Here is a 24089-nt window from a genome sequence, read left to right as displayed (position 1 = left end):
CTCACCTTTTGGTGGCCATCAACAAGCTTCTGGCATAATTCTGGCTCGATATGTAAGCAGATTTTACACTAATAGGTCGGCCAAACTTGCTGCGGTCTCATGGTGTGCAGGTTAACATGTTTACCTTGCATGTAAACGAACCACAGTTTGAGATCAGAAAGCGACACAAGTTAGTTAGTGTACCCCCAGATACATGACAAGATTGCGTCGGGGTGGGAATGGAGTGGAAATCAAAATAGGGATACATTTGTTGGTGCAGGCCCTTGGAAAATAACGGAGTAGCTGAAAGTACTTTTAGATGTGCTAAATTCCCCAAAAGGGCAAACTAATTTGATTGTCACAGCATTTCTGTAATAAAGCACTGAGAATAAAATAAAGTCATTTTCCTTCTTGTTGGAGTGTCCAATAACACATGATAACTAAATGTTCATTATTCAGCTCCAAATCAACCCCTCTCTGAGATGTTCTTTCTCCCATGAAACTACTTTTAGTGATTCATTAAGCAGTGTTCAAACCCTCCAAAGGGAAGTACTGAACTGAAGGTACAAGTTAATCATATGACACCCATGCGCGTCACACTAGTTGTTGAGCCGGTCTTTTTCTTCCTCCTGGCGGGAAAATGACTTCAGCTGCTTGGCAGTCTTTGGCCCAGTTCCAGTCCAGCCTCTACACCCTCCCCCTTCTTGAGTCATGTTTGTGGCTGAATGGTAACTGTGTCTATAAATTATTGGAAACTTGTTTTTAGTTTCATTTTGTTACGGTGATTATTTATCCTGAAAGAAATACTGTACTATGTCTTCATCCTATTCTTATTCTCAGTTTTTAATATTAGCCTCCACAACAATAACAATAATAACCAAACAACTATCGAACACTTTTCAGGAAACTCTTACCAATTTTTTTTTTTTTTTTACTGATTTGTATCTACAAAGGCTTTGAATTTGCTCTGTGCTGCATACAAAACAATAGCATGGTTTGATGGAGTGTAGTTCAGTAAATGATATGAGTAAGAGTAAAGTAAACAACATTTAAAAATACTGACTGACACCTTTCAGCTATTTTAACCAGTAGACCAACACATTCTACACAGAACAGAAAGCCAAACAACCCAAACAGGTTTGGTGTATTACTGTAAAAAACAGTAATTCTGCCCAGCTTGACCTGTTTAATTTGTGATTAAATTGCAGAAGTTGACATTTCCCTCTTAAACAGTATTAGTCCAGGAGTGTTTACTGTAGCCCTGCGACAGACTGGCGACCTGTCCAGGGTGTACCCCGCCTCTCGCCCTATGACAGCTGGGATAGGCTCCAGCACCCCCCGCGACCCTGAAAAGGATAAGCGGAAGCGAATGGATGGATGGATGGATGGATGTTTACTGTAGCATGTTGTCCATACTTAGTTGTGAAAATGTCAGAATAGCTATTATAATTTGTTACTGGAGTACAAAAAAGAATAAGGAAGTTACCTATGTTACATTGTCAGTAAATGTTCTGCTATTAATAATAACATCACTGGTGTTTGAGAACTGAAGCACAAAAGAATGAGGAAGTCTCCGAGCAGTCACAAAAAGGGAACACACACTGTTACATTGTCAGATAAGCAGAGTTGCGTGCACTCCACCAGAGGACCCAAACTAATCAGCACCAGCCTTTGTATGAGTTTTTCTTTTTAAATCAGAGTTTTGTTAAAGCTTGGCTCTCTTTAAAGTCCCAATGGATGCTGCTGTGAATCGGCCAACCCGTCCACACTCTATAGACAGTGTAAGAAGACTGTCTACCCAAGGCTGCTTTGAGAACACCCTGAAGTTTATTTGTGAGTTTAAGCCTGGTGATGAGGATCAGGATATCAGCTTGGGCTGCGAGCCGATATCAGTCACCCTCCCTGCACAGTGTAGTGTCTACCAATTGAGGCTACGCATCTGTATGGAGGTATGTAAACCTGCACTGAGTGGTCTATCGTGCAAAGGATGTTTTCCTTTTATTCTCATAGACTGTGTTGGATGTAGTTCTGGGTCTATAAAGTGAAATTGATAGCGCAGTTCCTAAAAACTAGTTTCTTTATAATGGAAGTTGGTGCTCTGGGGTGGGTGCGGTGCAGACTGGGCTGTTCGCAAAATAAATTCAAACTTAGAGAAGTCAATAAATGTGAGGTTCACCTTAGTAAACATTTTCCCATTGAGCTTTTGGTTTGCTAGTACAGTACGAAGAACATTATGGTCTCACTGAGGGTACAATAAACAATAAAGCAGAGTATGATTAAGGATGTAGCAAATTCATTACAGTCAATAACACATGTGCCCATAACTAAGTCCATCCCTTGTTTGGGGTGGCTGCAGAGTGGGTCATCAACTAAAGTTGGTGGCTGAATTCTCGGCTGCTTCAGTCTCCATGCCAAATATCCTCGGGCAAGGAGACTGGATCCAAGTTGCACTCTGGTGCACCCACTGAATTTGTGTGAATGTTAGATAGAAAGCTCTTATGGAGGAAAAAAACATTTAAAAAAGTTTATAAGTGAATCAGGCAAGTTGTCTAAAGCACGCAGGTAGACAAGCGCTATATAAGAAACAGTCCATTTACCTTTGTGGTTGAATCAGGAAATACATTAAATATAAAAATCTGCCAAATGAAATATCTGTAGCTCATAGTCACCCTCTGTGAAAAAGGAAGCAGCTAAAAGAAGTTTCTACGTTGCTTTATCGTCAAACCGTACATGGGAACTATCAACTGATTTAGCTGGCTTCTAAAATATTATGTATTTTTAGCTAAAAGGCAAATGTTAGCTAATATGCTAAACTAAGATTGCATGCTCATATGACATGGTATTGCATAGTCCCACTATCAGCTATTTACAGTATAGCTGTCAGTGTGCCTCATGCTTAAGCATTTACAGTACTGTTAAAAACGAAGAAAGGTTTTACAAGAATTTCAGAAACCCTGGCGAAAAAACAATTATAAGGAAGCATTTTTTTTCCAAGATGCCGCCACAGTAGGCAGCTTGTTACTCAGCTCCCAGCTTGAGGTAACGCACAAATTTCCCCGCCGTGGGATCAATAAAGTGTTATCTCATCTTCTTGTTCTTTGGAGCAAAATATAATGAAATGATCAAGACATTTGCGCAACACTATATTCAGACTACAGTAATCAAAAATTGTATGTATTTATTTTTTCATGTATATGACTCTATGCCTCCAGGCACAGGAGCAAAACTGCCACCCAGACCCTTTTGCAATATTGGACCCCGAGAAATACAGCCTGCTCTATGCCAGGGGTGGCGACTGGTATGAAGCCTACGATGACTGTCAGGTTATCAGGACATTAGACATTCCATGGTCACGTAATGACCCTCATTGCCTATCAGCACACATAATAGTAAAACCGCCTGTGGCAGTTGATCCAGAGGAGAACGAGAAACAACAGCAGTGCCTGACTTATCTGATCGGACATGACCTGGAGAAAGAAGCATCTGATAGACTTGGTGAGCTCACCTTCACCCGTCGGAAACTGGCATCTGCTAGGAAACAAGAGCTGAAGAAACGGGATGACAAGTTGTATGCCACAGAGCCTTGGATAACGCATACCGCCTTACCAGAAGAACTACAAGAATGGCAGAACAGAGACTTTCCTGTCACTTTCCACTACATGAGCAGGATCAGCTTCAGCATAAAGGCTGACCTCAGCACAACACCACAACTACTTCTTAAAGTTTTTGAAAGGGTGATGAATGACCGAGGGATTAAATACGATGGGCCTGACAATCTCGTGTTGAAAGTTGCAGGCAGGGAGGAGTTTTTATCTGGAGACTACGCCCTGAACGATTTCCTCTGGGTGCGACAGTGCCTGAAAACCAACCAAGAGCTTCACCTCTTTGTTGTCCCTGTGTTGCAGCTTCCCTCGGAGGCTGTCAGATTTGTGGACTGGCCACTTGTTGATGGTTTTAGCGGCCAGTTCAGTTCCCACAATGATCTCAGCCTTAAAGGGAAGGATTTGGATGACATCTTCATGATATCCTTGTGGGACTGCAACAGAAATTTCAGAGTCAAATTGCTTGGATTTGATATCCCACAACTTCCAAGCAAATGCCCTCAGTCTGTTTATGTTGAAGCATCCATACTCCATGGTAACAAGGTCCTCTCTTCAGTATCCTCCATTCCCAAGCCCCTTTCAGATGAAGTGCTGTGGAATGAGTGGCTGGACTTTGATGTTCTTCTTAGGGATCTGCCACGTGGAGCTAAGCTGGGTCTCACTATTAACGAAAGTCCTAGTGACATGTCTGCTGCAACAAAAGTGCCATCGCCTTCAAGCAACAAAACAATAGACTTGCTGAAAGGGAGAGGAAAAGTGCTCTACTTTGTCAACCTACTCCTCATAGATCACAGGTGCGGATTTTTGTTTTTATTTAACCAAAATATCTTTATTAACAGTATAAGGGAAAAACATACATAAGCAGTTAGCTATAAAACTGTCATTTAAAAATCTCTGCTCTCCTGTCAAGTCATGCTTAGTTTGTAGTGTTAGCCAGTTATTAATTAAGTATACCAATAATATCCAAAATATGATACCATGGTAACACCACAAATCTGAATAACAATGACAAACATTTTACAAAGATAATACACACAAAAGTTGCATTGTTGGATGTTTATGCCATTTCAGTGCCCATAGTTCTTGCACATGCTTATTTTCCATTTGGTGTACTACACCACGATATCACGGCAAAGCATGTAATAGGCACGCCGGTCGACCGTGTCCATTTTCAGTACCAGCAGGGGGAGATAATATATTTAAAGCCATAAAGTCGCTAGTGACCTATGATTAACCGATTAAGCTATGTGGCTTATATGTATTACGTGTAAATGTGTTAGTAATGTCTGTGTAAATGCTTTTATTAATGAATTTTTTGTTGGCTTAAAATAAAATAAAACCCTCTGCTGTAACTGAAGCTTACTGCAACTTCTGCATTCGTGTACATTTCCTGCTTTTGAGAGGCAGAGCATCAAATGACATGGTGCACCGGCGTGTCTATTACAGGTTTTGCCGTGATACATTTCAGGCACACAAGAAACTTTAATATTTGAATGCGCTGAATAGGATGTTAGTATGGAATTTTAACAGGTGTGAAATTTCTGAGTTAGCCGAATTTCATCCTTTCACAGTATCTGGATAAGAGTTACAAGTCTAATCAGTTCATGAAGTAGGTTGTTTGGAAGTAGGGACCCAGTCTTTTGCAACTGCTACAAATCCATGTGTGTCCATGTGCGTGGTTTTATTTACAACTACAAAATGTTGATAACATTTGGGTAACAGATGCATATACTTGTGTGTATGCATGTGTTGCCAACCTTAGTGTCAACATTGGTTTTGAGGTCTCTATTTATTATTCATTTATTAATTTATGTTTTATTTATTACATATGTGTATTTATTATTACTCCATCTGACATCTCAGTTTGTGCTCTTATATTCTTCATTTGAGAGAACGTCGAGACATTTCTTGCAGTACTGTAAAACTAACTATTATTTACACGGTGTTTCAACACGGGACACCACCTATCCCTGCAGGTCTGTTCTGAGCCAGGGGCCCTACACACTGCACATGTGGTCACACCCTGGCCTGGATGATGAGGCCATCACCTACCAAGCAGACAAGCTGTCAACTGCTACTAACCCAGACATAGCTGACTCCATGGCTATCAGCTTCCTTTTAGACCGCTACAGCTTTCCTGTGGTTGTCCCAAATACTGTTACCAACTCTGAATGTTCCAACTCCAGAGAACGTGAGAATCACGAATCTCATGTCCCCCCACCCTTGCCTATCAAAAGATATTCTTTGCCAACAAACTCACTGGCTGACAGTGTAACTCTCAAATCCCCAACTACAGCCATCAACACCAAAAAGCCATGCCTCAGAAGGTTTCGGGAGGAAAGTGTCCGTTATGCCTCCAGTCTACCCCAGTACTTGCGTAATGTTGACTGGATGAACCGCAATTCGGTTGAAGATGTCCACTGGCTACTGGGATACTGGCAACCTGAGGAACTGGATGTAACAGTGGCATTGGAGCTACTAAGCATGGATTTTGCAGACGAGTTTGTCAGGAGACTGGCAGTGAAGAGACTGGAGAGTCTGTCGAATGATGATGTGTTGAAGTATTTGCTTCAGCTTGTGCAGGTATGTGTTTATATGAAAATTGATAAACAGATTCATTCATATTGCGTGACGCGCAAAACGTCATCTGAAATAATTAAACTACTATTAACTACCTGTTTAGTTTGCAAAGTGAATCTGTCTTTATTCCACTCCCCATTCTATTGAACATCAGGACTGTATGTGTTGCTTTTTTTATTACAATTACAATACATAAAAAAATCATGATTACTGCTAATCTAAACTGGCAAATGTTTTCCCTGAAGCCACAGACTTGTTTCAAAATGTTCTCTTAGAGTCTGTGTGGAATGCATCACCAATGCAATGACATTTATCAGATTTTACTGGTTACATTAGACATCACCCACTTATCTCTTCTCTGACAGCTTTCATTTTGCTTCATGTTTTATTTTCCCTTTGATCCTTACTCCAAGATGCTTTCCACATTTCTGTTCTGTTCTTTTTCATAAGGCCTAACATTCACCTTTTGTTTAAGTCATGTAAATATATCCAGTAGAATGTGAACACATTTAAGCATTTTAACCATCCCCCCCATCCCACTATTTAAGGATATTTGTAAAATCACTTAAAATGACTATTAAAGTGTGACAATGACCTTTTCCTTCACCTTTAACTCTTACAGATCCTAAAAGTGGAACCTTACCATGACAGTTTCCTCGCTCGGTACCTCATCCAAAGAGCTCTGCGGGTAAGTCATGAAGCATCCACTGTGACTGCAGAGTACTGGCATGTACAAGGTTGTCAGCAGAATATTTTTGCCAGACAAAATTATTATTTTTTGTCTTTTTCTAATGAAGAGAGACAAAACAAAACCTACTTAAAGAAACTAAATAATCACTTGCAGTGGTGGCTGGTGGTGAGAATGGGTGGGTGGGCTAACAAATACAATTCATAGACGGCACTGTAGCAATCGCAGCATCACATCCCTGGTTCCAAGTTACAGCCACATGTTGTCATAGTAACAGTAACAAAGACTATAGAAAAAATACCAAGAATGAGCTAAGGCTAAAAAATGTACTCTCTTACACACACACACACACACACACACACACACACACACACACACACACACACACACACACACACACACACACACACACACACACACACACACACACACCTTCTTACTAGATATTTTTGTACTAGGGATCAAAATCAACTTCCCAATTCAAATGAATTTTAAATAATCTGATATTGATTCCTTAAATCCTTAAATTACATTTTTCAAATAGAAATGTATTTTGCTGTGTATGAGACTTGCAAGAGGTTGACAAGAGAAAGCCATGCAAGAGTTAAGTGACCTGGTGCCACAAGCCTTAAGACAGATGTTCGGCAGCTGTATTTGGATTCAAGAACTGTGAAGACAGCGAAGAGTGGACAAAAGCAAAGCCATATGCAAGGCGTGCAAAATGGAGGTGAAATACTGTGAAAGTTGAATAAAAGTTGCAATATTGTAACTGCTTTAGGATCTGTTGTTAATTTGGAAATTAATATATTTAATTTACAAAGTTTAAAGGGTTCTTTGAACAGTAAATATCCAAGATAAATGATCATAATTTAAATATTTCTGACTGAGTCAAAGTTGAATTGAGTCAGGACCTTGTGAATCAGAATGGAATCAGCTCTATTCTGTACACATCAGCATGTCATTTTTTCAATGCTAAGTGATGCCAGAAAAATCAATTCAAGCTCTGTGGGAATGCACTCCAGAGTACAAGGCGGTATTCACAGCAAAAATAATGGTCATTATAGAAGAGCAACAGGCAACAGGAAGAAATTGTGCTACAGTCATTTAAGGAGAGAGAGAGGTGTCGGGCGCACCTTTTTTAAAGAGAAACTCGCGTCATCGACCTCTCTGGGCCAGATCAATCAATGGTGTTGGATCCTGTCAGATGACCTCTTATTCTATGCTGATGTCACGGGGATGTATTTGTGTTAATTTCAATGTTTCAGAAACAGTGCTCTGAAGTTTTTTCTTAGTCAGCATCTGCAAAAATGACTTTGCAGACTTTAACTCTGGAAATTCCACACTGCTGTCCAACACCATCATCTCACCTTTTTGGTTGTCTCTGCGTATCAGTGAAAATCAAGGAAATGTTTCCTTGGGGGAACTTTATTCAAACTGCAGAATTGAGCCTGTTGAGAATTGAAGCATTATGGTACCACTTAGATAATATATAGCCCCGTTAGGTTCTATGTTTGTGTGCCGGTCCACAATAACAAACAGTGTTTGACTCTCTAGAATCTGCACAAGAATCCTGATGTTTTGTGCTCAAATCCGATTTTATACTTATACTATACAAAAGCACTAAAGTAGCTCCCAATTATGATTGGCTCACAGCTTATAAAAAGTTTGTGACAAGCTTAATCATAGATCTGATTTTCTTTCTTTCTTTTTATTTATCTATTTTTGTATTTTCATTCACAATAGTCATCAAAAGATCAGGTTTTTGTGTGAATAAAAATAATACCTTTCATTTAAAAGTTTTTCTTTTTTCAGGTGAGTTTAATAAAGGTTTCAGTCTGCTGGAACATTAATGAATGTTTTTACACCAGTAAGATGTCGACTGCGACCAGATCTGTTTCACGCTGTCTGACTCACTCACATCTTTCACTGCAGAGCAAAAGAATCGGACACTTCTTCTTCTGGTACGTTCGCAGTGAGGTAGCAGGGTGCCCGTATTACCGACAGCGCATGGCTGTGATTCTGGAGGCCTACCTGCTGGGCTGTGGTCAGGCCATGCTCGACAGCTTCACCCAGCAGGTCCAGGCGGTGGAGGCCCTGCAGGCGGTCGCTGTCATCATTAAAAACCTGTACCCTGACAAGACCAACCTTGATTCTACAAGTAGGGAGCATCATTTTTTCTTAATTAATATATCAAAATTTTATTTTTAAAAAGCTAAAAGTATATAATTTTATTTTATTTCACTGTTTTTTACTGAATGTTTTATCATGGTGCAGCATCTCTATCAGATTCAGGTCAGGACTTTGACTAGGCCACTCCAAAGTATTCATTTTGTTTCTCTTAAGCCATTCAGAGGTGGGCCTACTGGGTGGACCTATTTTCCTGCTGCAGAGCCAAGTGCACTTCAGCTTGTTTTTGTTTCAGAATGTTTACAGCAGAATTCATACTTTCATTTACCACAGCAAGTCTTTCAGGTCCCGAGGCAGCAAAACAGGTACATAACATGTTTTGGGGATCATCAAGATGTTTTCTGGCAAAACTGAATGAGCCTGTATGTTCCTTTTCATCTAGGAACTTCACCCTGCAGGCCATTTTTGTCATGCCATCTCTCACCTAACACATTTTAACATTAACAAAACTTGATCAATTCCTAAAAGAGTGAAAATGCATTTTAAAGAGCTTAAAATAGAGTTCATATAAAGAGTCATAACAAATATTCAGATTAATTAAAGGCAGCAAGGATGCAGATTTACCTGTTTTGTGTTTGTTTGTTTGTTTGTTTGTTTGTTTTTTGTTTTTGTTTTTTTTTTTCCCTTTTTCTGCTATGTTTATTTCATTAGACTGTTTATGCTAACAATTACAGCTTCACCTTTTAATGTAAACGTTTGGTTCTTTTTACACCATGTAGCCTGCAAATTGAATAAGAATGATGATATACCAGATGTACCAGTTAAAGAGTTAAATATATGTCAGCAAGTGAAGTTGATGTGTTGTAAAAAGAAGTACTTGGCAAGTGTAAAAACATTTTTAAAAAACTTTGACAAGGACCAAACTGTAAACAATGAACTCAGAGGGTCTCCAAAACTGGTTAAAGGAAGTGGGCACCCCAGGCTCACTGGTGTGTATGTGGAGTAAAGATACTGTGAGTTTGAACCACTGAAAATTTGGCTAAAAACACATTTGTTTTGAGGCACATTTCAGCAGCCTGGTTCAGAAAGAACAAGGTTTTTAGCATTGGCATTACACCAAAACACATCACTGTGTGCTGGCAGCACAGAAGTACATGGCTGAGTCTGATACAATCACGCTGCTGATGCTCAGAGCTCCTGTTTGGATATTTTCTCTTGTAATCTCAAAGCGATTGTCAAATTGTTCTTCCTTGACAGGGACACTGCCGAAGTTTGTTGTTTGTTGTTTGTTGTTTTTTAATCAAAAAACAGCCACTCATCCTTGAATCCGAATTACTTTGGAACACAACAAAGCGTTTCTTTGGAGAATTCATTTTTTAAGATAGAAATTTAAAATGGACCTATTATACTTTCCTTTATGTTCTGTTATATAATACTCTCATAATTCAGGTTTTAAATGTAAGCTCCACTGGCTTCTCAGTAAAAGTCCTTGAGCCTCTGCATCTGAATGCAAGCTGAAATACTTTCCTTGTTCTTATGTTCTTGCATGGTGCGTGACAAAAGCATTTCGTTTTGGAAAGGCCATTTTTAAGATGACCTATTAAACTTCCCTCGATTTTTACCTCTGCTAAGGAATTTATGTTTGTGGTAGCGTTTAGGTGCACCCACATCATTCTGTCTGTAAACACAATACAACTCCTCTCTGGCTCTGCCAATGTCATGTAGGTACATTTAAAAAAACAAAAAAACCCAAAAAACAAATAAAATGAAATTCATTAAAAGTAAATCCCTTCACACTAAACACAGCCCAGAGAGTGAGCTACCTTGGCCGAGGCACTCTCTGAGTGCTTCTTGTTAATTATGGTTATTTTTTTTATGTTCTTGCATGTTATTGTTTCCAAGTTACTACATTATTATTTATCTACCAGCTGTAGAAGGTTAGCAAAGCTTTGCATGTAACTTTGAATGTACTTCGGAAAAGCTTCTTCCAGCTGGCCTCGTGTTGAGTTCCATTTTAATATACATGAAGGAATCCCATCTGTGTATGGCTACGTATGGCTGGGTTCCTGTATGTAGATGAAGTAGTGCTGCACACCTGGTGTTCATCAGCTGATGAATAACAGAAGCTCTATCCCTACCTAGGCTAGGAAAGACATCCTTGAAATGCATTAGATGTTTTTATAGCAACTTTTCAGAAACCAAGGACTCTAATCCCCAAAAGCAGCTGTTGTTTCACTGTTAAACCACTTCACTAAATTATATCTGTTGATCTTGCTGTAGCTCCCTTCCGGCTTCAGGGACTTCTTAGAGACAGTAACCTGCCAAATGAATTCTTGCTGCCCTTTGACCCTCGCATTAAATGTGGAAGGATCCTGGTAAGCTTTGCTGGCTTTCTGTCTCTATTTGTACATTGAGCTTTAGGGTTATGTGAAAGTGTGGTGAATAAAAAAATGTTGGGTATATTTTTATATATTGCATTTGAGCATTTTGTGTGTGGTTTAGTCTTATATTCTAAGTTTACTATATGCAGGATTTATAAACAATGCAAGAGGTTGACCTTTTCATCAAAAGGGCAACCTCTTTGTGATGATGTTTCAGGTTAAGAACTGGAGACAGATAGATGTGCAATTACTTGGTCAGGCTTGTAGTTTTGTACATAGTTGAGGAAATGTTATCAATTTCTACAGTACAATTATTATAGTAGACCACTGTGAATTCCTCCTTGGCCTGTTTTTGTTTTTTGCATCACATTTTCTGTCTGCTTCATATAATTCAAGTATAATTACTTACTTGAACTTTTCTTCAACATAAATTTGTTACTTATTCTGTTTTTCCTGATTACAATAAGTACACCACAGTAAAGTAGCTATATGTAATCTTTTGTTGTTGTTGTTGATTAAATCAAAAAGGCTGTGGTGAAGAAAAATATCCCACACAAACAAAACGGTCTGCTTTACTTCTTTGTGATGTAGCTCGATAAATGCAAAGTAATGGCCTCAAAGAAGAAGCCTCTGTGGCTGGAGTTCTCTCCCATGCCATCACCTACCTCCGCCACACCTGTTGGAATAATCTTCAAAGAGGGGGATGACCTCAGACAGGACATGCTGGTCATTCAGGTCAGACAGATCTTTTGTTACTTTGATTACTTGAATTCTCTTCCTCAAATATGAATACTGATTTTTTTGTGTGTGAATATTTCCTACATGCTTGGGAAAAGGTGAATATACAGTACTTCATACTTCCATCATACGGTACTTCATACTTATCTGACCAGCCCTTATATTTAAAATTCATATAAATAACTACGTATCTTTTTCTGCGCTGCTCCTTTATTTGTGCCTCAGGGCTCAATTCTTGGACCAGTTCAGTTTTTCATTTTTTGTGTTGCTCCTAGGTTATATACTTAACAGGTTTGGTATGCCCAAAATACACAACTTTACTTTTTTGCTAAAAAAAACCTCAAGTCTATCGTAGTTTTACATCAGGTTGAAAAGACACATGAATGTTTGCATATTTCTGTTTAGGCACTGGTGCTGATGGACTCCATCTGGAAGGAGAAATCCCTGGACCTCAATCTTGTTCCATATGGCTGCATCTCCACTGGACACAACATAGGTATCAGCATTAGTGTGCTTTAATAGTGTCCACAGTTGGTACTGGATGGCTCTTTTTAGTAGTGGTTGTTGAAGTTATACTTAATATAATTTACTAATCAATTAATAGCTTGTTTACAGAGTCAGCAAAAGTACACACATTCTGTACTTAAGTAGAAGTACAGATATTGGTGTTAAAAACACTCCAGTAAAAGCTGAATTACTGATTTAACGCCTTTACTCAAGTAAAAGTGAAAGAGTACAGGCTCTGAAATGTATCTGCTATATTATTGTAATACAAAAGTAATATTAGTACATGAAGATAAAAATGTTATTCAAATCTAAATTCTACTTCTTCATCATCATCTCAATCTGTTATTTAGGACACAAGCAGTGAAAGAGAAAATAAATAAATGGGGGCTGATCTGTTGTAGTGGCTCAGCGTGGGGAAAATACTGACAGCCCACAATGATTTCTAATGTCAGCTCCAGTAGATTTTCTTAGTGGACAAGCTGTGATCAGCGGACATGCAGATCACAGCTCTGAGGTTACTCATAATGAATACGTTGCCCAAATTAGACATCTTACGTAAGCTTTACTTAAGGCAACTGAGAACTATTTAGAACTAATTAGATTTTACACTGTATAAAGACTGAATTCAGTGACTGAATCTAAGCACCGTCAGTTCATTTGTAAACGAATGTCTACTACACTTGATCTAACCCAAGCTCCACAGCAGCTGACCACCACAGCCACTGTGTTTCAGTCCAACACAGTACTTTGCTATCAATTCACGACATTAATACAAGGTAACCTGTTTATCCTGAGCAAAACTACCCAGAATTTTCATGCAACATTTCAATAACACAAAGTACAGACATTTGTTTAAAAATGTAAGCAGTAAAAAAACGGTCATAAAAATAACCAGAAGAGAACAGAATACCCCTTTATTGTCACTGTGTATATAAATAGTCAAATTCAATTCAATTTTATTTATACAGCACCAAATCACAACAATGGGTGCCTCAAGGCGCTTTATATTGTAAGGTAGACCCTACAATAATACATGCAGAGAAAAACCCAACAATCATATTAACCCCTATGAGCAAGCACTTTGGCGACAGTAGGAGGTTGAAATAAATAGCAAACGGGAGACATATAGAGAAATATTTACAAAAAAAGAGAAAATTACAGATTGGACAGTTGTAGGTGAGTCTGGAGGTGTGGGACCTGATTGACCTGAGGCCAGCGGGTTAAACTAGTGGTGGGCGGGGTGCAAGGGGTCACCTGTAATGCCCCTAGTTTTCCTAAGACGGGAGGATCTGGAGATGGTCTCCTGGATGGCAGAAGGCAGGTAATGATTTTTTGGGCGGTGTTAATTACCCTCTGCACAGCCTTCCTGTTCTCAATAGCGTCCCCTGCATAACAAACACCCAGGCAGCAGGAGAGCACGCTCTCCACTGTGGAGCGGTAGAAGGTGAGCAGCAGCTTCTCAACCAGGTTATTCTTCTTTAGGACACGGAGGAAGTGCAGTCACCGCTGAGCCTTCTTTACCAGGGTGTTGGTGCTGTTGGTCTAGGTGAGATCAGCAGAGATGTGGGTGCCAGAAACCTGAAGGTGGAGACAGATTCCACCTTTTCTCCATTTAAAATGAGAGGGGAGTGGATCCATCTCTGATCTGTAAACCGAACAGAGAACAATCTAAACCTTAGAATGTCCAAAATGTTCAAATTGGACTCGTTCTTTTATTATATTTGACCTAAAATAAGTGACTGAGCCCATAAATTCATCAGTAAAGTGTTTACAAAAGGCAGGCCCTAGGACATTTTTATAAGACTTTTCACAACCACAGCTATCGCCCCAAATTTTTATTTATACATGTTGTTATGGGGTTTTCTGTATAGTATTTTATCAATTTACCAATTTAACCTATGACCAGTTTACTATAATAAATTATGTAACATGCCTGCTTATTGGACTGTGGGAGGGAAAAAAGCACCCACCCACATGGCAGAGGATCAACATGCAACCACTGCACCTGCACAGTGTCATGTTTTTGTAACAGTGTTTTGTGAGAGGGTTTTTTTACCCCCTGGAATTAGGTTTCTGTGTTTGAAGTTTAAAACACATGTTTAAAGATGAAGCACAAAATGAAAATGTCCTTGTCATCAGGTATGATTGAGATTGTGAGGAATGCAACAACGATCGCTGCGGTCCAGAGGAGCCAAGGAGGAGCAACTGGAGCCTTCAAAAATAATGCTCTGTTTGAGTGGCTCAAGTCCAAATGTCCACTACAGGAAATTGTGAGTAAATCAAAAGCAATCGCAGGTCCTTTCTGTTGTTTCCCTCAGTAATAGGAAAAAAAAACAACTAAAATGTGAAACTGTTGTGATTTTATTTGACTGCAGCACTTCAAGAACGTGGAGAGATTTGTGAATTCCTGTGCTGGTTACTGTGTGGCCACATATGTACTGGGTATAGGCGATCGACACAATGACAACATCATGATCAGAGAAGACGGTAAGCAGCACAAATCACTGAAAACACCTTATTGGCTACTGTTATCACATGTTATTTACTGATTTGTTATTATCCTCTTATGAAATGACAGATGCTTTTTGTCCTCTGAAACAAGCTGCATGATAAAATGAATTCATAAATGAACAAATTAACTGATAATTAGAAAAAACTGAAGTAATCTTGCCTCTCAGGGAACTTGTTTCACATTGACTTCGGACACATCCTGGGTAACAGGAAGCACTTTCTTGGCGTGAAAAGGGAGCGAGCACCTTTCGTCCTCACACCTGACTTCCTGTATGTCATGGGCAGGGTCGATGGTCGCAACAGCCTCTACTTTCAGCGTTTTAGGGTAAGAGGGCTTTATTATTTGTCCAGCTTTGCATGAAAATGTTTTAACAGGTCCCATAAATAGTTAGCTTCTCGGTGGAGTTCAACCTTTTACCTTAGTAATTCGCTGTGGCAGTCAGGATCAAGACGTTAGTTCTCTTAATTCTTTTGTCAATAAACAGCTGTCCAAGGTAAGCGTAGAAGGGAAAGTTCAGAGAAATTCTCCATCCATCCATCCATCCATCCATCCATCTTCTGCTTCCGGGGCCGAGTCACGGGGCAACAGCCCAAGCAGAGAAGCCCAGACCTCCCTCTCCCCAGCCACCTTCTCCAGCTTGTCCAAGGGATCACCAAGGCGTTCCCAGGGTCCTGGGTCTGCCCTCCTCCTGGTGGGACATGCCCTGAACACCTCACCCAGGAGGCGCCCAGGAGGCATCCTTGTCAGATGCCCAAACCACCTCAACTGGCTCCTTTCGATGTGGAGGAGCAGCGGCTCTACTCTGAGCCCCTCCCGGATGGCTGAAGTACTCACCCTGTCTCTCAGAGAGAGGCCAGCCACCCTTCGGAGGAAGCTCATTTCTGCCGCTTGTATCCGCAATCTCGTTCTTTCGGTCACTACCCACAGCTCGTGGCCATAGGTGAGGGTAGGGACGTAGATCGACCGGTAAATTGAGAGCTTCGCTTTTACACTCAGCTCTATCTTCAACACAACAGACCAGTGCAGCATCCGCATCACTGCAGCAGCAGTGATATATCTGTCTGTCGATCGCCCGCTCCCTTCTGCCGTCACTCGTGAACGACACCCGAAGATACTTACACTCTTCTACTTGGAGCAAGAACTCATCCCCGACCCGAAGTGGGCACTCCACTCTTTTCCGACTAGGACCATGGCCTCAGATTTGGAGGTGCTGATTCTCATTCCCACCTCTTCTGTCTTGGCTCGCAGGATGAGGACCCAATCGCAAAACTCACGGACTCAAGGGATGAACTCAAAAGGCAGCTTTATTGCTGACAAGATGACAGGAAAATACAAAACTTAAACTGGGAACAATAAACTAATACTCGGAGCTTGTGGTGGAGTTAACGACTGTGCTAGCGAGGATACAGGAGACGGAGCTAGCGCTTCTGGCTGGGCAGCTAAGTGAAAAAACACAGCCCCGGAATAAACAGTCCCACAGTCAGGAAACTCCTGTTTGTCCCTTCCACTCACCACAGCTGGCAACTCAGAAGTCTCGGGGTCTGGCTGTGGCGGTGGGTGTCGGCGGCGTGAACGCCGTTTTCTCCGGGAAGGGGGAGGAGCTGAGCCGGGCCGCGAATCCTCCAGCGGACCGGGCTGAACGTCCTCCGACTCTTCACGCAGCATGAGGGAGAACGCGACGCCGAACAGAGGGAGACGCAGACAGAAATACACAGAGGGTTAACGAGGAAAGTGGGACCACACGGGGAACACAGCTGACACAGATAACCATAACGAGACAGGGCGGGGTGAACATAACACTGACGGGAGACGGGCAGAGTCAAACAGGAAGTACAGAGGTTCAGACAGGAGGAGAGAGAGCACGGGGAAACACAGACATAACGGGCAGGGGAAACATGGAACAACCACAAAGGGAGACGAGGGCTCATAAATACACAGAGGGCACACAGGGGGGAGAGAGAGCACGGGGAGAACTTAGACATAACGGGCAGGGGAAACATGAAATAAAACATAAGGAGAGACGAGGGCTCACAGATACACAGAGGGGCACACAGGGGGTAAAAGCCACGAAGGGAAAACACTTAGGGAACAACACAACAGGGCAACTCAGGAAACATGGCCTAAATAGGGAACAAAATCCAAACATACAAGAAAACTAAGAATACTGGGCCAACATGGCCCAGGACCATGACAGTACCCCCCCCCCCCCCCCCCCCCCCCCCCACAAGGGCTGGCTCCCGACAGCCAAAACCCGAGAAACCAAGACAAAAACAGAAAACAACCCACCCAGGGCGGGAGGCGGGGGACCAGGACGGAGGGACCAGAACAGGAAATAAAAACGAACAACAGAAAACACAGGAGCACAAGACCATAGTTCAAATAAAGTTCAGGGGGCCGACCCAGAGCCCACCGGCACAAAAGTTCACGGGTCACACGGTCGGGGGGCCGACCAGGCGGGTGGCACAGGTGACAGAGCTGGTCCGGAAGCCGGCCGCGCGGAAGGCAGCGGCGGCGGCGAAGGAGACGACGGAGCAGTTCAGGAGGCCGGCCACGCGGAAGGCAGCGGCGGCGGCGAAGGAGACGACGGAGCAGTTCAGGGGGCCGGCCGTGCGGAAGGCAGCGGCGGCTCTCCAGTGTTAGGCGTGCTGGCCATGGCCCGGTGGGCGCAGGACCAGACGACGGCGAAGCAGGAGCTGAGGCTGAGGCCGGACTGGGCGAAGCACAGGCCGAAGCTGGACCGGGCGACGTTGAAAGCAATGCAGAGGCCGGACCGGGTGTGGGTGATGTGGGGGCCGGACCAGGCGGAGGCGATGCGGGGGCCGGACCAGGCGGAGATGGAGCTGCAGCAGGCGAAGCACAGGCTGGAGCTGCAGCAGGCGAAGCACAGGCTGGAGCTGCAGCAGGCGAGGTGGAGGCTGGACCAGACGAGGATGAAGTCTCGGATGAAGCTGGACCAGACGAGGACGAAGACTCTGAGGCTGGGCCAGGCGAAGATGAGGCTGAAGCCGGAGCCGGACCAGGCGAAGAGGAGGCTGCAGCAGGCGAAGCACAGGCCGGAGCTGCAGCAGGCGTGGCAGAGGCGGAGGCTGGACCAGGCGTGGATGAAGACTCGGATGGAGCTGGACCGGGCGAGGCAGAGGCGGAGGCCGGAGCTGGACCAGGCGTAGCAGAAGCAGAAGCTGGACCAGGCGTAGCAGAAGCAGAAGGTGGCTGGATGGGCTCCTCGGGCCCTCCAGCTGATGTGGCATGGTGCTGGACGGGCGGCTCGGGCCCCCCAGCAGACGTGGCATGAGGCTGGTGTGGTTCTCCTGAACCCCCAGCTGACGAGGAAGGTTGCTGAACGGGCCCCTCGGACCCTCCAGCGGGGACAGGAGGCTGAACGGGCCCCTCGGACCCTCCAGCGGAGACGGGTGGCTGAACGGGCCCCTCGGACCCTCCAGCGGAGACGGGTGGCTGAACGGGCCCCTCGGACCCTCCAGCGGAGACGGGAAGCCGGACGGGCTCCTCGGGCCCCCCAGCTGACGAGGTAGATGGCGGCGCGGGAGCCGCGGAGTCCTGGATGAGCTCATCCGAGCTCCCAGCAGGAGCTGATGCAGAGCCAGAGAGATTTGGGTCCCCTGGCTGAATGTTAAGCTGACGAGCAGACCGTACTGCTATTGGGGACTGGGCTACCGGAGACGCGGGGAGCTGAGCTACCGGAGACGCGGGGAGCTGAGCTACCGGACACGCGGGTGAAATAGATAACTGCACGGGAGACTGAACTGAGGGCGTCTGCACTGGCACAGGGGACTGAACTGGTGTCTGTTGTAACGGAGGTGGTGGGAGTGGAGTTGATGACTTCATGGGAGAATGAACCAGAGGTGAGTGCACAGGAGACTGAGCTAGAGGTAGCAGTGACAGTTGGGGGGAAAGTGGTACTGGTGATTGAGTGGATGACTGGGCTACAGGTGGCTGCTGAGCAGGTGACACTGGAAACTGTGCTACAGACGGCTGCTGAGCAGGTGACACAGGAAACTGTGCTACAGACGGCTGCTGACCAGGTGACACTGGGAAGTGTGCTACAGACGGCTGCTGACCAGGTGATACTAGAAACTGTGCTAAGGGAGGCTGCGCTGGGGAAAACTGAGCTAAGGTTAACTGAGGAGGTAGCTGAGTGGCAGACTGAACCGAAGGAGACTGAAGTGGTGGTAGGGGTGAAAACGGAGCTTGTGGTGGAGTTAACGACTGTGCTAGCGAGGATACAGGAGACGGAGCTAGCGCTTCTGGCTGGGCAGCTAAGTGAAAAAACACAGCCCCGGAATAAACAGTCCCACAGTCAGGAAACTCCTGTTTGTCCCTTCCACTCACCACAGCTGGCAACTCAGAAGTCTCGGGGTCTGGCTGTGGCGGTGGGTGTCGGCGGCGTGAATGCCGTTTTCTCCGGGAAGGGGGAGGAGCTGAGCCGGGCCGCGAATCCTCCAGCGGACCGGGCTGAACGTCCTCCGACTCTTCCCACCGGAGAGGCAGTTCCGGGCGGATGCCTACGGTGGACACGAGGAAGTCCCGGATGTGGGGGTGTAGCACGCCGAATAACCAGGGGAGTCCGGACACCATCCTCTGTAGGCGGATGGCTACGGTCTCCCGGTATCCTCCTCTTGGCAGCGCTCCCCACTCCTGACAGTGATATTCCACCGTGTAAATCAGGTCCTCACGGAGCTCGGCAGAGGGGTTGTGAGCTGCTGGGTCCATGTCGTGGTCGCGTTCTTCTGTCATGGCTCGCTGCGTGGCAGGCAGGATGAGGACCCAATCGCAAAACTCACGGACTCAAGGGATGAAATCAAAAGGCAGCTTTATTGCTGACAAGATGACAGGAAAATACAAAACTTAAACTGGGAACAATAAACTAATACTCGGAGAGAGACACAGGGAAATCCACGCAGCATGAGGGAGAACGCGACGCCGAACAGAGGGAGATGCAGACAGAAATACACAGAGGGTTAACGAGGAAAGTGGGACCACACGGGGAACACAGCTGACACAGATAACCATAACGAGACAGGGCGGGGTGAACATAACACTGACGGGAGACGGGCAGAGTCAAACAGGAAGTACAGAGGTTCAGACAGGAGGAGAGAGAGCACGGGGAAAACACAGACATAACGGGCAGGGGAAACATGGAACAACCACAAAGGGAGACGAGGGCTCATAAATACACAGAGGGCACACAGGGGGGAGAGAGAGAGCACGGGGAGAACTTAGACATAACGGGCAGTGGAAACATGGAATAAAACATAAGGAGAGACGAGGGCTCACAGATACACAGAGGGGCACACAGGGGGTAAAAGCCACGAAGGGAAAACACTTAGGGAACAACACAACAGGGCAACTCAGGAAACATGGCCTAAATAGGGAACAAAATCCAAACATACAAGAAAACTAAGAATACTGGGCCAACATGGCCCAGGACCATGACATCTTCACACTTAGTTTATGAACCATTCCAAAGCGAGCTGGAGGCCATCACCTGATGAATCCCACAGAACCACATCATCCGCAAAAAGCAGAGATGAGATTCTGACACCACCTAGGTGAAAGGTGAGGTGACCACCTAGAAATCCTATGCATAAAAATTACAAACAGAATCTGTGACAAAGAGCAGCCCTGGCGGAGCCCATTACCACCTAGGAACGAGTCCGTCTTATTGCCGGCCATGCGGGCCCCCCTCCCCGAATTGCTACCTTACCGTGGTGGAGGAGTTTGTGTATCCCAGGGATCCCAAGGGCTATGTTGTCTGGGGGCATTTAGGCAAATTGGTCCTGGGTGAGGGACCAGACAAAGAGCGATTCAGAAGACCTCTATGAGAAGACCATCAAGGGAACAACTCACCCTGCCCGGGATAGGGTTACCGGGACCGGCCTGGAGCCATGCCCAGGGAGGCTGCCCGAGGGGGAGTGCCTGGTCGGGCCTTAGTCCATGGGGCCCGGCCGGGCTCACTCCGAAAGAGGGCCATGGGCCCATCTTCCTGCAGGCCCACCAACCGCAGGAGGCGCTGTAGGGGTCAGGTGCATAGTGAGCTGGGCGGCAACCAGAACCGGAGGTGTCCTAATACCAAGACAAGACCGAGAAATTCTAATTTCCTAGTATAATTCAAACTTCATTCAATTTTGTTCAATGATGAAAGCATGCAGTCGTGGCCCAACTCCAACAAAATATGTGTGTTCTTCTCTCTTAACAAAATGCTTTTCATTGAACCCAAGAAGCTCTGTTTTGATCTCATCTCAGTCCAAAAATATAATTCTGACTTCTGGCTTGTCCATGCAGTCTTTATGAAACTGCAGGCAGGCTGCAGTGTTCTGATTTAAAAGCAGAGGCTTTTCTCCTTGCTGACCTGCCATTATTAAGACTTTTGATTTATGCCAATTGAGTTTATTCCAGAAGTACACACACACACTAATTAAAAGAAGCCTGATTCTTATTTTGGATACCACTTTTAGAATTATAGAAAAAATCTAAACTTCAGCTGTCCTTATTGTTTTATCTTTGCTTTTCTTTGTTATTCTATCTTTTCTTGCCTCCAACACCCACATTAGGACACCTGCACAGAAGCATACCTCTCCCTGCGCTCCCACTCTCGTCTGTTGGTGACTCTTTTCTCCCTCATGCTGCTCACGGGCATCCCAGAGCTGAGCGCTGCAGAGGATATGCGCTACTTGCGGGTGGCACTCCAGGAGGAGCAGAATGAGGCAGATGCCAGGGAGCACTTTCTCCAACAAATCTCTGAGTGTGAGAAGCTGGGCTGGACTGTGCAGGCCAACTTCTGGATCCACATGATGGGAGGCATCAAGTAGACTAATGCATTTTGCTCTGCCTTAAAAATAAGTGAACGTTTTAGTTTTACAGGTGTATTTTTTATATTTATGTAATATCACTGAGCCTTGGGCTGTTTTTACAGGAAGTAAGGGGGTGGGAAACTTGTGTATAAACAATGGATATCTGTCATAATTACAGTGTAAATACTTAGAATCTGCTGTTTATTGTAAAATCTGTAGAAGGGTTATAATTCTCATATAATACTCAAATAAAAACTAGACTCTAAAAAAGAAAGAAAAACTGAAAGGATATGGTATACTTAGAAATATGACCACCAATAAAATAAAAATACAGTTTAGTTTTAGTCTATGTCAGTTTGGTACACATGTTTATTAAGACTAGAGACAAACTGATTTTTAAAACCAGTACCAATACCATTATTTTGTGATTTAAAAACCCAATATGTCGGCAGATTTTTTTTTGTTATGTGGATTTATATATGACCCTTTACTGTAATGATAATGCAGTTAAAAAATAATCTTGTTTTAATGTCATAACAAGTCACGGATTACTTGTTTACTCTTGTTTTTTTCAAGAGCATTTAGACATCTACATGTCTAAATGCACTGCTGCAATATGATTGGCTGATTAGATATTTGCATTATCGAGTCATTTAAAAGGTGTACCTATAATTAAGGAGTTTAAAAGGTGTACTTCTCTCTGCTGGATTTGATCTGAGGGAGGACAATTTCTATGGCGGGTTTCAGACCACGATTCACAACACTGTGTGAAAGACTGCAAGACAGTAATTGTTCCAAAGCTCAGCAACATTTGATGTATTTGTATTTGTTCCTTTTATCATAATTTATGCATTCTGCCTTTGCATGTAACTATATTCTACCTATATCTATACTGGATTTGTTCTCTATTCTGTGGATCCTTTAGTAAAGTTTTTTTTTTAACTTTTTTAGCTGATAAGACATAAATAAATGTAATAGCTGCAAAGATAGTCCTTGATATTAACTATATGCCCCGATGGACCCTGATGGCCTGAAATCTTTTTTACTCGTTTCTTTCTCTTTCTCTTTTCATCTCACATGGAGTAGTGGGCTGGGCTTCACCCTCGTGCTTTCAATTCACTTCACCAGTCTTGCAGTATTTAAGATCGGCTAATGCTTCCACGCCTTTCCAGATTATTATAGTGTAGTGTTGAATTTCCTGTGATTGTTGGCTGAAGTAATGTCTTTGATTTCTTCCTCACAAGACTCGCTTCTAAACTTAAGCTGGTCACCTGCCAGCGAAGAAAACTATACATACCACGGCTCACTTGCATGGCTGCTCTTTACTGCTCGATTCACTTCTGGACTCCTCCAGATGGCTGCACAATAAGTAGCATCCTCAGTCTCCTTGACAACTGTTTTCAAAACTCTTCTGCCACATGCTTTCACTACCTCATTTTGGATGTAAGAGCTCGGATCATTATTTGGGCCTTGTCATGGTCCCTGTGCCTCGCTGGTCGACTCTCTATTAGGCAACATAGTTGTTTTTGTTTTTCGCTCTCTCCCTCCTTCCTCTCCCCCTCTCGCTCTCTCTCTTTCGCCGCAGCGATGCTCATTACAGGCTCCCGCTGCTGGCCCACACACCTGCTCTCATCTCCACACCGGTCGCTGATCTGCACTAGTCTTTGCTGGATCGTTGAGCGACCAGCATCAGTCAAACCTGCAAATCTGAACCTGTGTATCTGTGAGTGTTGTGTCTATCCTGTTAACCGGAGCTTTTTGTGTGTAAATTTCATCTGGAACCTGATTACGGACTACGAGAGGAGTGGCAGTGGAGAAGGAGTTGGAGTTTTGTACAGAAAGTGTGGAGAACGTCTGTTTGTATCTGCTTTGTAACTGACTTCAGTCACAGACTGCTGCAAATGCGTGCCTTATTCCTCTCATGGCTCGGAAATTTTTATTATTTAATACACACTTCACATCAGACATTTTGTACCCTGCTGACTGTTCAGTACACTGAGGTTATTTCAGTTTTCCTTTGTCAGTTTTTTCTGACAAACTTTCATACGCCTGCATTACTCCTGTATTGTGTTCTCTGCACCTGTTCAATTTTCTTTGCACTGATCATCACTTGCATTCAATCTGTTTAGTACTTTTAATTTTTATTTAAGTGTTTGTCTTATAGTA

At 43.7% G+C, this 24089-nt stretch overlaps 1 protein-coding gene across 1 annotated transcript; it reads left to right on the top strand.

Annotated features, from left to right (window-relative positions):
- The first annotated feature begins 1691 nt into the window (after positions 1-1691).
- LOC146645120 (phosphatidylinositol 4,5-bisphosphate 3-kinase catalytic subunit gamma isoform) lies at positions 1692-22929 on the top strand. The gene is made up of 12 exons (XM_085393395.1): positions 1692-1928; positions 3192-4375; positions 5558-6164; positions 6784-6849; positions 8782-9007; positions 11257-11351; positions 11949-12092; positions 12501-12591; positions 14742-14872; positions 14978-15089; positions 15281-15438; positions 21684-22929. Exons 1-12 carry the CDS (start codon positions 1713-1715, stop codon positions 21939-21941), a joined length of 3288 nt encoding a protein of 1095 aa, XP_085249521.1. The 5' UTR covers positions 1692-1712; the 3' UTR covers positions 21942-22929.
- Positions 22930-24089: the final 1160 nt, after the last annotated feature.

This window comes from Rhamphochromis longiceps, linkage group LG20, assembly GCF_057381845.1.
Source record: "Rhamphochromis longiceps isolate RC_006_pf linkage group LG20, R_longiceps_female_GT1.1, whole genome shotgun sequence".
In the NCBI taxonomy this organism is placed as follows: Eukaryota; Metazoa; Chordata; class Actinopteri; order Cichliformes; family Cichlidae; genus Rhamphochromis; species Rhamphochromis longiceps.
This window is presented reverse-complemented; position numbering and strand designations above follow the sequence as displayed.

Excerpts from the sequence above, each read along its gene's own strand:
- LOC146645120 (XM_085393395.1), top strand. The coding sequence starts at position 1,713 with ATGGATGCTGCTGTGAATCGGCCAACCCGTCCACACTCTATAGACAGT. Across the intron at positions 6,850-8,781 it reads TCATCCAAAGAGCTCTGCGG|AGCAAAAGAATCGGACACTT; the intron begins GTAAGTCATGAA and ends CTTTCACTGCAG. Across the intron at positions 14,873-14,977 it reads AATGTCCACTACAGGAAATT|CACTTCAAGAACGTGGAGAG; the intron begins GTGAGTAAATCA and ends ATTTGACTGCAG.